The sequence below is a fragment of the Aquarana catesbeiana genome, linkage group LG05, assembly GCF_042186555.1.
Source record: "Aquarana catesbeiana isolate 2022-GZ linkage group LG05, ASM4218655v1, whole genome shotgun sequence".
NCBI classification, from domain to species: Eukaryota; Metazoa; Chordata; class Amphibia; order Anura; family Ranidae; genus Aquarana; species Aquarana catesbeiana.
In genome coordinates, this window is record NC_133328.1 from 591,385,431 (window position 1) to 591,398,801 (window position 13,371).

A 13,371-nucleotide genomic window follows, 5' to 3' on the forward strand; every position below is an offset into this window, starting at 1 on the left:
TGGTGGCATAAGAGGAAATCTGTCATGAAGCAAATGTGGTGGACCTCTGACCTCTGTGTGAAGATGCTAGAAGCCTGGCTGTCACACTGATATGCTGGTTTCAATACGTTTAGTCGTTGTCCTGGAAGAGGTATACAAGTGAAGGCAATGTGATGCCACAACTCTAATCTGTGTACTTGTTCAAAGGTCAGTGACCCAGAAGATATTTCTGGTGAAACAATAATTAAAGGGGACCAGGGATACAGCATAGCTACTGCTGACCCTCAGTTATCATAAAGCAGGGCAGATGTGGACAAAAAAATCACTCTGATAGTTTGGGTTACAAGATCAGCTAATTAGAAAATCAGTAACCTTTCCTGTATTAGTAACTGAGACAGAATTGTTAATACACAGAGTTAGTGCTCTATCAGCCGCTTCACCAAGCACTAATCCCAGTGATTGACAGCTCAGGACCAGGAAGTGACATCATACATATCACTCCCTAGTCTGTGTACAGGAAGAAGACTTAGTGGATGTAGGTCTGTTGAGCTCCTGTCACTCTTCCAAGCGACACCTGCCATGATTGCACTGGGCCCGGTGAACATTGGGGGGGGGGGGGGGGGGGGCATCACGACTCCACAGCCACTTGTATCACTTCCACATTGAAAGCCTCCTCCGTCAGGTTTAAAAAAGTACACACACTCCCAGCCTCTATAGCGGCCATGCATGTGTTAAAAGCATGTGTCTGCAGGCAAGTGGCAGGGGATTCAGATTTTACGCCCCCCCCCCGTCCATCCTGGTGCCCTAAGGTGGCTCCTTAAACTGCCTTATGGTTGCGCCAGTCCTGCACCTAAGTGACATTGCTGCCCTACTAAGAAACTACTGTGATATGCGATCCCTGCCCATCCTGCTGCACTAAAAGCTCACACTCCTTCCCACCAGGTGATTGAAGGTCATGTCCCTTGATCACAGGTTTCCTACTGCAAGGGGTTCCCGCTGCACCTACTGCTCTAACTTATTGGTTCCCGGAGCACACTACTCTAGATGAACCATGGATCATCCAGTTCACCAGAACTAATCATTTATTTATTTATTAATAAATAATCATTTCTAATCTCAGAGATGTTTATCTGAAATGAACAAACTGCTGTGTGTGAGGGAACCAGCCTGATCTGCCCCTAACTCCAACCCATACAAAGCAGTTCACACTTATCTCTGCTAAAAAAAAAATTTGCATTAGAAAACCATAGACAACATTTTAACTAGTTCTATATCTTGTTATCTGTTTAAAAGGTCAGTATATGCCACGGCTGAGCTCTTCTGTGCTTGGAGAAAACTTCTTTGACAGAGACTACAACATGCTGTATGTCCTGGTCCGAGGATCCTCCCCAGTGGAAATACGCACATCTCCCCTCATTGTTATTGCCTTTAACCTGCCTGCAATGACAGTAGATCAGTTTTATGGGGAGAACCTTGTCAGGAACCTGGCACTCTTCCTGAAGATTCCTGCCAGCAAAATTCGTATCACAAAGATCATTCCGGAGGGATCCAGACGAAGGAAGAGAGCAGCAGGGGGCCTCAGTGTCTCTGTGGAGATCTCGGATCCGCCTGCAAACCAGACAAACTCAACTTCCAACAACTCCACAGGTAAAGAAAGGTCAAAGGGCGTTCCTTAAATACAATGATAGGATGGGTTATGTCCCTAGGATTGTAATTCTTTTTGGAAATTAGTTTTGGAAAACAATTTCAATTCCTAAGAAAAACATTTTTTACTACTCCAAGAAGGGAGTTGATCTTGCAAAAGTTTGTCCTGGAAAATAAACTTAGTGCAAATTAAAGTATCACAAAAAGTACTCACATTTGTTCTTATAAGTGCTTGTATACGGCTACAATCACCTTATGCATAATAAATGTGCCACGATGGTGGTGTAGTATAGTGGATCTCATTCCCCTCGTGCAGTATTATTAAAAACCACTGTAGCTTAGATGCACACCTTTGGCAAATTAAATGCATCTTTAAATAATTTTCTCATGGCACATATACTGTATGTAGGGCCTTGTGTATACTGCCTTTTCTGGCTTGCTGTGAAGGGCGTTTGTGAACCATATTTAAGACCTGGAGTGCAGTATTTACATTTTTTGGATGGAGCATTGAACCCAAAAACAAAAATATGTTGCAGCTTACCATTTCTTAGGTGTGATGGTTGCAGTCGTTTTCTTTTTTTTAACCTATTTTCCTTTATTATCACCTAGCGATCCTGCCCGTAAGTTTGTTATTTCTCAGCTTCCGTTAACCGACCAAGCTGTCCAGCAAAAATGGCAGTTGGAGTGTTGAGACAAACCATTTAAGACTGACAGGGGTGCTTACAGCAGTCATCTCCTACTGGTTTCTCAAAAGTAAAATAAACATGTTTTTGTAACAGCTTAAAACATGTTACCTGGAATTTATTTTGTTAGTCAAGTCCATCTAAGTCCTCTCCGCAGACTGTCAATGTGCTGTCCAAAGGCGTCTTGGTTGCTCTCGCAATTGGAGTTGAGACACTCTAATGCCGCGTACACACGGGTGGACTTTTCGACAGACTAGACTAGGTCTGGCGGACTTTTTCGACTGACTTTCCGACGGACTTTCCGAATAAACTTACTTGCCCACACACAATCAACCAAAGTCTGACGGATTCGTACGTGATGACGTACGACCGGACTAAAACAAGGAAGTTGATAGCCAGTAGCCAATATCTGCCCTAGCGTCGGTTTTTGTCCGTCGGACTAGCATACAGACGAGCAGACTTTTCGACTGGACTCAAGTCCGTCGGAAAGATTTGAAACATGTTTCATTTCTAGGTCCGTCAAACTTTTGGGAAAAAAAGTCCACTGGAGCCCACACACGATCGAATTGTCCGACGGACTCCAGTCCGCCGGACCAAGTCTGCCGTAAGGTCCGCTCGTGTGTACGCGGCATAAGACAGGAAGTGTGTTACTAGCTGGATCATCAGGTAAAAATAAAGAAAATAAATCTTAAAAAAAAATAAAATAAAAATAAATTATAGCAGCCACCACATTTAAGAACTGGTAAACTGCAATTTATGTTTTTGAGTTTAATACTCATTTTATTTCTATTTATTTAGTTTTTGCAATGTATTGTGTTAAACATTAATGTAAATCATATCTCAGTCGTCAGCACCTCTACTACTTTGAGCTAGATCAGTGTTTCTCAACTCCAGTCCTCAAGGCGCCCCAATAGGTCATGTTTTCAGGATTTCCAATATTTTGCACAGGTGATTTGATCAGTTTCACTGCCTTATATATTATAGACATGTGCGTCGTCAATAAATTTGTTTCCTTTTGTTCCGTTTCATACGAAAATTAATTCGTATTTCGTAATTCTTGTCCGAAATTCAATTCAGATTCGTACGAAATACGAAATTTCGTTAGATTCGTAAACTTTTCGTAAAATAACGAAAGTTTGTTATGATGAATTTATCATTATAAGGGGTTCCCACGATCCCTGTGCTGTGCTGACTTCCTCTGATTGGTGAACAAAACACCAGTCACGTTTCTGCTATAATGGAATTTGGATCCGAAATTCTGAAATTCGTTAACAAAATTGTGTATTTCGTATAAAATTCGTAAGCATAAAAATTCCCATAGGGTTCCCACCATCCCTGTGCTGAGTTCCCAGGTCTGTACACCCGCTGTGCCCATTATGAGGGGTTCCCACCATCCCTGTGCTGTGCTGACTTCTTTTAACTTTTAGGTTCGTTAACTTTTCGCAACAATTACGAACTTCGTAAAAATTTCGTATTTCGTACAGAATTCGTATGCATAAAAATTCGTATTTCGGATTCGTACGATTGTACGAATTTCCGGAGATTTGTACGAATTTTCGATTTGTACAAAACTAATCGCACACGTCTACTTAGTAATTACCACAGCCGTTTCATCTGAGGGAAATCCTGAAAACATGACCTGTTGGGGCGCCTTGGGGACTGGAGTTGAGAAACACAGGGCTAGATTCACATCATTGTGTTGTGGGAATGCACCATATGCATTTTGGTGCATTGGGGTGCTATTCAAAATGAACACACTTCCAGAAAGCACACGCGTTGCAGTGCATCGTGACACATGATTACGCACTACTGTGTGCCATGTGTCAGCAAAAAAAAGTGAAAGTACTTTTTCGGTCTGTTCTGGTGCTTTGGAAGAATATTAAACAATGAATAGGCTGCCATAACACAGTTTATGTTAATGTGCACCATAAGACGCATTAACATGCATGCTTTCATGCAACAGAGTTGGCAGATGTGAATATCACTGATATTTTAATTTAGTTTAGGCATAGTATAAAGGTATATAGTATACGTTATAGCTTGTTGTCATTAGAAAGCATTCACAGCCTATGTAGAAAAGCCTGTCCCCTGCATGCTGCAGAGAAGGGCATTTGCTCTCTGCATAGAAGCAGTGGCTTCTATTCACTGGTCTGATGCCCCCCAGCATATTCAGAGTTAGAACTCTCCAATCAGCTGAGATCTTGAGTTTTACTGATGGCAGGGGTATAGTTCAGACTCAGCAACATGTCTGTTCCGATGCAGCAAAACTCTTGCATTTTGCTGCATGAAAATGCACATCAAGTAGAATCCTATTCTTTCCCATGTTGCTGGTTTACATCTATGTGATACAGTTTAGTGTGAAACACAAAGGGAAACTCTATGGGTCAAATCACACCTACACTTGCTCGCTGCATAACCATGGAACATGAGACTTTGAGCACTTTTTGTTTCGATGCCCCTAGAATATTTTTAGCTGATTTAAACTGAAAGTTCAGTTGGGCTTTGAGGCACTATTTCTGTACACCCCAAGCCAACAATGTAATCTATTGCAGCTTGTCATGAGCACAAAGGCACCTCTGGATCCCAGCATTGTCCGTATGGGGGGGAAAGAAGTGTTAGATGTACTAGGAGATCTAGATACAATAACAAATTGAAGCCAAACTCCAGCTCACACTGCAGTTACACAAGCTGTTACAGCAACAGTTGCTTTTCTTTTGAGATAAAGGTCTTACATAAGTAAAAAAAAGCTTGTACGCGGGTTGAAATGGCCATATTGGTGTTGCCCCATTCAGGAAGTTAGAAGTTAATGCCTTTTCAAGGTTTTTTGGTCTTTTGGCGGGTTCTTCTCTGGGTCAGGCCCTCTAATTCTGTGAGATATAAATATGGGTCCGGTACGAGAGGAGAGGTGGTGAGCCCTGAGCAGAGAGGCCTGAGCCCCCCAGAGAGGTAGTGGTGGGGTTTGAGGATCTTCCCTGTGGAGGGCTCAAAAGAAAAAAAGCTGAAACCGGGACCTATAAGTGAGACAGGGGGAAGAATGAAACCCGTAGGAGCAGAAGGAGGTGATCCTTCGCAGAACTTACATTTGCATTAGAGTGCCTTTGAAGGACTATAATTGCTGGACTTCACCTTTGCAGGTATGCTGGGGAATCACAAACCTGTAGTTAGGAGTAAGGACGTAGGAAAATCCTGCTCTTGTATGTTGGACTTTGAAATGTTCATTTCAAACTTTTCTTGAGTACGGTATTAAAACATTGTCTTTGCCTGATCTGAAGTTACTGAAAGGGGTGTATTGCAAGTAACCTGCACACATATAGTTAGTGTCAGTGTCTTAAGACACTGCGGTATGAAGACATCAGTGTGGAGTAGAGTAGTGTGAAGACACAAGTAGTTGCTTAGGGTAACGGAAGTTAAACAGCCTCTCGGTAGCCTGTACCTATTATATGACCTTTAGCAGTGAGGGAGATGGTGTCGGCACTCCTTCTGTCTATAGTCTGTCCCCCAGAACAACAGGAGCGGATTTATGCCACGGAGGCTCCCATCCTGTGCAGAGGTATGGAAGTTCAAGACTTAAGTAAAGTACACGTGTGGAGCCCGCGCAGAGTGCAGGGCGGGGCCCACCCTGCGCTAGTGGGGAGTAGTAGTGGAAAATGCTGGACAGGTGGATGTGGACAAAGGCTCAGCGTGTTCCTCTGAAATGCAGACTATAGAGAAAGTGTACATAGTCACGGGGAACGGAGAGTTAACTGGAGAACAGTTGCAGTGCAATGTAGATGGAGTACATTCACCTCTAATGCCCTGTACACGCAGTCGGACATTGATCGGACCTTCCGACAACAAAATCCATGGATTTTTTCCGATGGATGTTGGCTCAAACTTGTCTTGCATACACACGGTCGCACAAAGTTGTCGGAAAATCTGATCGTTCCGAACGCGGTGACGTAAAACACGTATGTCGGGACTATAAACGGGGCAGTAGCCAATAGCTTTCCTCTCTTCATTTATTCTGAGCATGCGTGGCACTTTGTCCGTCGGATTTGTCTACACTCGATCGGAATTTAAAGGATCGGATTTTCTTGTCAGAAAATTTTATAGCCTGCTCTCAAACTTTGTGTGTCGGAAAGTCCGATGGAAAAAGTCCGATGGAGCCTACACACGGTCGGAATTTCCGACGATCGCACATTTTCCGTCGGAAAATCCGACCGTGTATACAGGGCATAAGAGTAGAGACCCATCTAAAGGTCGACTATTCCCCCACAGCAGCCTGAGCCTTGTCCCAGGGCATTGATGAAGATGGCACAAAGCAAAAAGGTACCCAAGGTGCTTAGCGTAACCCAAAAGAACCCACCCCGGGGTAGGCCCTCCATGTGACCCACACTTGGCTCCAAACAAGGTGGTGAGCACGGAAGGAGTGTCTACTGCCTATCCTACAAGATGATCATTGTAAGCCCCCCTGTCAGTGGTAAATGGTTTGTCTCAACCCTCTAACTGCTACATCTGGAGGAGAGCTTGTTCTGTTGAAAAGCAACAGACTTACTGTCCAGATTACCAGATTAAAAAAATAAAGGAAAGAAAGTCTTAGAAAGAAAACAAATGCAGCCATCACATCTAAGTAAGGGTAAGCTACAATATAATAAATGTGTATCTAAAGAAGTTTTTTATTTTAAATAAAGTAGGAAAGGGTTGTAAACTGTCATATTTTTATTGCTGTCTGTGTCCCCAAAAGAGACTTGAGCACAAATAAAGAAGAAACCTTCCAATAGGGAAACTTATTCTGGTGACAGCTGTATAGGAGAGGGATTCCTTTACTTTGGAGAGATCTTCTAGCAGGGCTCATTCACACTTGTGTGATGCAGAAAACTGTTTTGCCACTAAGTGGGCGGACATGCAATTTATAGTCCTGGTTCATAGTAACATTGTGATATTTATGCACTGTACATTGTTCTCGTATCTACAGTTGTATGCATGTGTAACAGGCCAACAACCCAATGATAAGAAATTCTCGTTATATAGGTGGACTGTCATACTCGGATTTCCAGTCAATGAGTCAAAGCCTGGCATCAGCAGCAATCACTGGAAGTCTCAGCAGTTACCTGAATGTCACTGTTTCTTCACTGTCAGTGTCCACTCCTGTGCCACCTCCGACTGACGCAGCTTGGAGCCAGGTAATACCAGTAGTTTGACTGATGAATTATGAGTTTGGTCACCTCTCCCTGTACCAGTCAGTGATCAACAATCTGACATCAACTGCTGATGATGTTCGTCCGTCATTTTCAAAGAGGACCTTGACATCTAACAGGTTGTTGGTTGCCCACAGTGTGTCCGCAGGTGGCTGTTAAGACCAATCCGGGCACTGAATGTTCTGCCACATACCGAGCAGACGTGTAGGCAACACTCTTGCTGCATTTGCAGATCTGCTCTTTTCTCTGCTCTCTTCTCTTGCAGATCTTGCTTCTCTTGTGCTATGGTTGTCCTTCTGGACTCAGATGTCTGACAGCCTTGGTGGATCAGTGTGCGCCATGTCGATCGGTCTTGTGCCAGGGTTTCCCAGGAGGTGGTGTCAATATCCAGGGACTTGAGAGAGGCTTTCGTTGTATCGCTTCTTTTGTCCCCTGCGTGATCACTTTCCTTGAGACAGCTCACCATAGAGGAGCTGTTTGGGGATGCGGTGGTCTGGCATCCTTGCAACATGAAAAAAGGGGGAAGGGGGAAGTGGGACTTTAAATGAGGCACCGGAGGTGCCTCCATCCCTGTGTGCGAAAATTAATAAGAGTTGGGACTTTGCAACATGGCCTTGTACCAGTCAGTGATTACCAAACTGACATCAACTGCACTCAGTGCTTCACTGCATGCACTCAGTTACCTGATTGTCAATGACAGTGTTGTGCACTCTGAAGGTCAGGATTTCCTATGTAATGACTAAATCAATTATTGGTGGTCCACAGATTGTCAGTTAGTCTGTGTATACTGCAGGGAAACCTCACAATATAATGGCACATTGAGGCTCCACTGTAAAGAAACCTAAACCCCTATGGTCTGTCACACCTCAACAATTCATGTACCCTGTATATTTCATACCTAGGTAGTAATAATGTGTCTCAAAAAAATATGCAAACAAAGAACACAATATTTAAAGTATATCTAAAGCCAAAAATGTTATTAGTAGAGATTGATTAACCCCTATCAGTTTATTTTCCATCTGTGTCCCATTGGAGAGATTTCCTTTCATGTCTAAGTATATAGACACAACAGAATGGTTATCATTGGAACAAGTGTCCCAATTGGATAATGTCCCCTCTCTTCCTGTTCTGGTCACAACTCAAAGTTTTGGAATTTCTTTAATTCATAGTGAAACTCTGATGGTGGTTCTAACCTCTCATCCCTCTAAAATTACAGAAAACTTTGGCTTTAAAAATGGCACATTGAGGCACCAGGGTAAAGAAACCTGAACCCTTATGATCTGTTGCATATAGATTTTATACTCAGGTAACTATAAGTGACACCTCAAAAAGATATGGAAACAACCAAGACAAAACCAAGCCAAAACGTTTATGTTTTATTTTGAATAGAGTAGAGATTGATTAACCTCTATCAGTTTATTTGCCATCAGTGCTCCTTTCAAGAGATGTCCCTTCACTTTCTATTATCTAGCCACAACAGGACAATTATCACTGAACAAATGTCCCCTTTGGAAGATTCCGACTGTCTTCCTGTTCTGGTCACAACCCTAAAGTTTGGATTTCCCCTCATTCTTAAAGCAACCTGATGGTTATTCTAACCCCTCATCACTCTAAAACTAATATAGATTTGCCTTTAGAATAATGGCACATTGAGGCACCAGTGTAAAGAAACCTGAACCCTTATGGTCTTTTACACCTCAATCATTCATGTATATTTTTTACCCAGGTAACTATAATGTAACTCCTCAAAAAATATGCAACAATCAAGAAGACTTTTCCAGAGAGAGGAAAGACTAGAACTTCATTAGAAAGTGTAGAGCAGTGGGAAATTCTAATTTACAGTTAAAATATGTCATGTACATTAAATGTCTATAAAGGTAAAGCCAAGATGAATATATACAGGGCAGCGATGTACCGGAATACACTGTGACGAAGAAATGTTGTGCTTTTTAGGTGGCGGCGCAGCCTGTTGATAGCAGGAACCAGTCATCATCCACTGGAAACTATCTGGCTACAGTATCCTCGCTGAAAGTAATCCGTGATCCTGTGGCTGGATTGCCGGGACAGGTGCTGTCACAACAACCATCTATAATGGCTGTAGATTCCAATGTAAGTTCTCTTCAAGCTCTTTTGTAACAAACTGTGACTGTTATCAGAAGCTCATTCATAAATATGTATTTTATGCCTTCTTCACTTATTACAGATACTTATATAGTGCCGTCAATTTTCCGAGCTCTTTACATATATTCTACATGCACATCAGTCCCTGCCCTCACGGAGCTTACAATCTAAGGTCCCTAACTTCACATTCATACATACACATACTAGCGCCAATTTAGACAGGAACCAATTAAGCTTCCAGCATGTCATGCAGGCACAGGGAGAACATGCAAACTCCAGGCAGGTTGTGCCTTGAACCAACAACCCTAGTGCTGCTAGGTAGAAGTGCTAACCACTTAGTCACTGTGCTGCCTTAGTTACCTTATTTAGATTCTTCTAACTGGTTATGAAATGGGAGGGGTCCTTTACCTCTTCAGCCTGCTTTGGTGGTGGGCAATCCTGGATAATGCAGAGGACAGTGCGATAGTGATGACATCAGCACCGCTCTCTGCATCAATACACTGTGAGTTCAAGGCACTGTGCTCAGGAGGTGGAGCCTGACACCCTGCACTCTCAGCCTTTCCTTCATCTTCTAGGTTGAGTGAGGCTCAGTGTCATTTTTCCTTGGATTTTTTCTTAGTTGTTTTTTGTCATTTTGCTGACCTCCAATGCTCCTTGCTGTAAGGCCAGTTATAGATGGAGGCAGCGGCTCACTTTTTGTATGCTTGTTGTTTAGGTCAGGCAACGCACTGACACTTTTGCAGCCATGGTGCTATATGCTGGGTGTTCAGTGTATCCCTGTACCTTTAAGGAGGGGTGGGCTCCCTCCAGCCCATCTGCCCTCCATCTATCCCATCAGAATGCATGTGCTTCCATTGTGGAGTCTCTCATTAGTCAGAGATAGGAACTAAAGGTAACAGGGTGACTTGGTGGGGCCTGTAGCTTACGCATGCATTTGAAAATGTGTGCAGACTAAACCCCTGTTTTTAACGAATACTGTTAAACAGGTTAATTTGGTTGGTCTCAAGCTGGTCGGTAAGTAGAGCTTGGATTTGTCCTTGGTTGTTTTTTGTTATTTTGTTGCCCTCCAATGCTCCTTGCTGTAAGGCCAGTGGCTCACTTTTTGTATATCAGTGTCATTCAACCTTGAAGACTGAGGACATTTTGTGGAGGAAAAGAGGTAATTCAGGGGACAGTTTTGATCTCTACCTTGAGCTGAGCTTTAACTTTCAGCACTGTTTTGTTTGTAGGGAAATTGCGTTTCCGTGAGCAGCAGTTCATTGTCACTAACAGCAAGACTGAAATATGCAAATAATACCTACACCAGCGATGGACTGACGGGGAACACTACCATATTGTTTGACAGCTGCTGGGCCAACTACACCGACCTTGTTCTCAACTTACCAGGTAGGAGCAACATTTCATATCTCTGCATCTGTGTGCATCTAAAGGGCTAAGTTACATGTAAGTGGTACTAAAGTGACCCTGTTGTAAAATGAAAGTTCACAAAAAACTGATCTCCAAAGGGGAAATAAAATAATTACCTTTCCTGCTGCCCGCACCACCTAAACCTGGCCATACACTAATAGATTTCTTCCGTTCAGCTTGCAGGCTGAACCAATGAAAGTTAACAGATTCCTCCATTCACACAAATGGCATGGGTGAACAAATCCCCCCCACTGACAGCCACTAGTGCCCAAACAGTGCTGCAGCTGATTGGCTACAGGTGCTGTTCAGATGGCATTTCTAAGCCCATTTTCTTCAACAAAAGTCAATTGAGAAATCAACTTTTATCAATCCATTGTTAGGATTTGGGTTGATTCTTCTTAATCGGCCAACACTCTAGCAGTGTATGGCCAACTTAACACTGCTTTGTTGAAGAAAAATCGTCCCTCATAGTCTCTGCACAAAACAACACTTTCGAGAGTGTCTAGCTCCTGTGTGTCCCAATGAGCCCTATGGTTCCGCCTACTAACCCCCACAGGACACAGCAGAGGCTATTAATCTCATATGATTGAACAATTCTCCAAACACAGGTTTTCTTTGTACTCCCTGTGTAGTTTACTTTATAGGGAGCCATCTATTCCATCCATTTCTGTCTCTTGTGCCTCTGAGACAGTAAGTAAAGGGAAATGTCCCCAGTGTGGACAGGAATAAAAAAACATGATGGAGATTCTAACCTTTCCCAACTCCATCAAAACCTTAAATTGAAACTCCATGTATTAATATCTGTTACTATATAATACTTTTTAGATGTTAAGATATTAATACATAATATCTGTTAACCAGTATCTAAAAAATAAGTGTTTGCTGCAATACTCACCCTCAATGCTGAGCTGTCCTCCACAGTACTTCTCCTCTGCCAGTGTCATACGATTCACTTCTTCTAAGCCCAGGCTATCATGGACCTCCTTCTGGGGGGGAGGGGTCATAATGCAGGCTGGTCTCACAGTCCTCCTGGACTAAGGAAGGACCACCCACTGTTGAGGAAGAAGAGGAAGGACCTGTGACCTCACCAAACCATCCTGAAGAGTGTAGGAGAATAAAAGGTATGTATAGGGTTGTTTTTTTTTTTAAAATACTGGTGGCCGACTTCCAGCAGGGGGTTAACAAAAATGTTTGAAAGCAGATGTGAGACATTAACCAATTAGTCTCCACAAAAATGTACACTGCACCTCTTTTGCATTGTCTTTATCTGTGTTTTTTGTATTATTATTATTATAAAGCTTTTATGTTGAAAATAATGAACTTGTTATAATCCTTTCTTCTTTCTGTTACAGGTAAGGGATACAAGCTGGAATTTGAACTGAATAATGTCTTTGCTCAGACCAGATCATTCGATGCCAAAGCCTTATCGCCAACAACTGCTCCGCAAGCGACTGCTCCGCAAGCGACTGCTGCGCAAGCGACTGCTGCGCAAGCAACTGCTCCGCAAGCAACTGCTCCGCAAGCAACTGCTCCGCAAGCGACTGCTCCACAAGCAACTGCTCCACCAATTCTAGTACCCAATAATGGAAATTCAGCTATCTACAGCCCCTTCCGGAAACTGCTGGCACTGGTGGTCACACTGATTACCACCAATCTGTTTATGAGCAGTCTTTAAGACATATTGTATCACTGGTGAGTTACATTTCTATCATTACCGTGAGAGCCTAAAATGCAAAAATGTTATAGATTAAATATATTTATATATAATTAAAATTTAGATAATAATGAAAATTTCTAATATTGTAGTAATATGCATTAGGACAAAAACTAACACAGCTGAGACCTGTTGTATCACTAACATGTGAATGCAAAGTGAACACAGGTATCAAATGTAGGCATCTAGAGGTGATTGTATGTACCTTTAAGAGATGATGGTACCCCCAAGTGTTGGGCACTTTTCTCTGCAATAAACAGATAATAAACACTTTTCTCTGCAAGCCTTGGCATGTCCAGGCGGTGGCAGTCTACACGCTCCCACCTTCTTGTTGGCCAACAAGAGTGGAAGTAGGAGATGGTAGCCTGAAACTACCAGGATGTTGAAGCTTGCAGATTAGAGTGTTTTAGAGCCATGCTCTTTTAGACTGAAGTATATTTTGGCACTTTTAGTTGCTGCTATTTATTAGTGTACTGTGTAACTGCACTGGCTGCCACTAGCTAAGGATGTACATGCTCTGAAAAGACTATGAAATCAAACAGAGGAAAGTGACCTATCATCAGGCAAAAATATAGTAAGGAAAGTAGAGTAAAACCCTGTACACATGGGCCAAATGTCAGATGACCTCGGCCGGTGTGTATGACAC

The 13,371-nt window shown here is 42.7% G+C and overlaps 1 protein-coding gene across 1 annotated transcript in view; it reads left to right on the forward strand.

The window, feature by feature from the left end:
* LOC141146079 (fibrocystin-L-like) overlaps positions 1-12,686 on the forward strand; it is a 491,542-nt gene extending 478,856 nt beyond the window's left edge. Inside the window, exons 76-80 of the mRNA XM_073632839.1 lie at positions 1,273-1,626; positions 7,317-7,468; positions 9,437-9,592; positions 10,834-10,990; positions 12,364-12,686. Coding sequence (XP_073488940.1) covers positions 1,273-1,626; positions 7,317-7,468; positions 9,437-9,592; positions 10,834-10,990; positions 12,364-12,686 — 1,142 coding nt within the window. The remainder of the gene's footprint in view (positions 1-1,272; positions 1,627-7,316; positions 7,469-9,436; positions 9,593-10,833; positions 10,991-12,363) is intronic.
* The last annotated feature ends 685 nt before the right edge of the window (positions 12,687-13,371 follow it).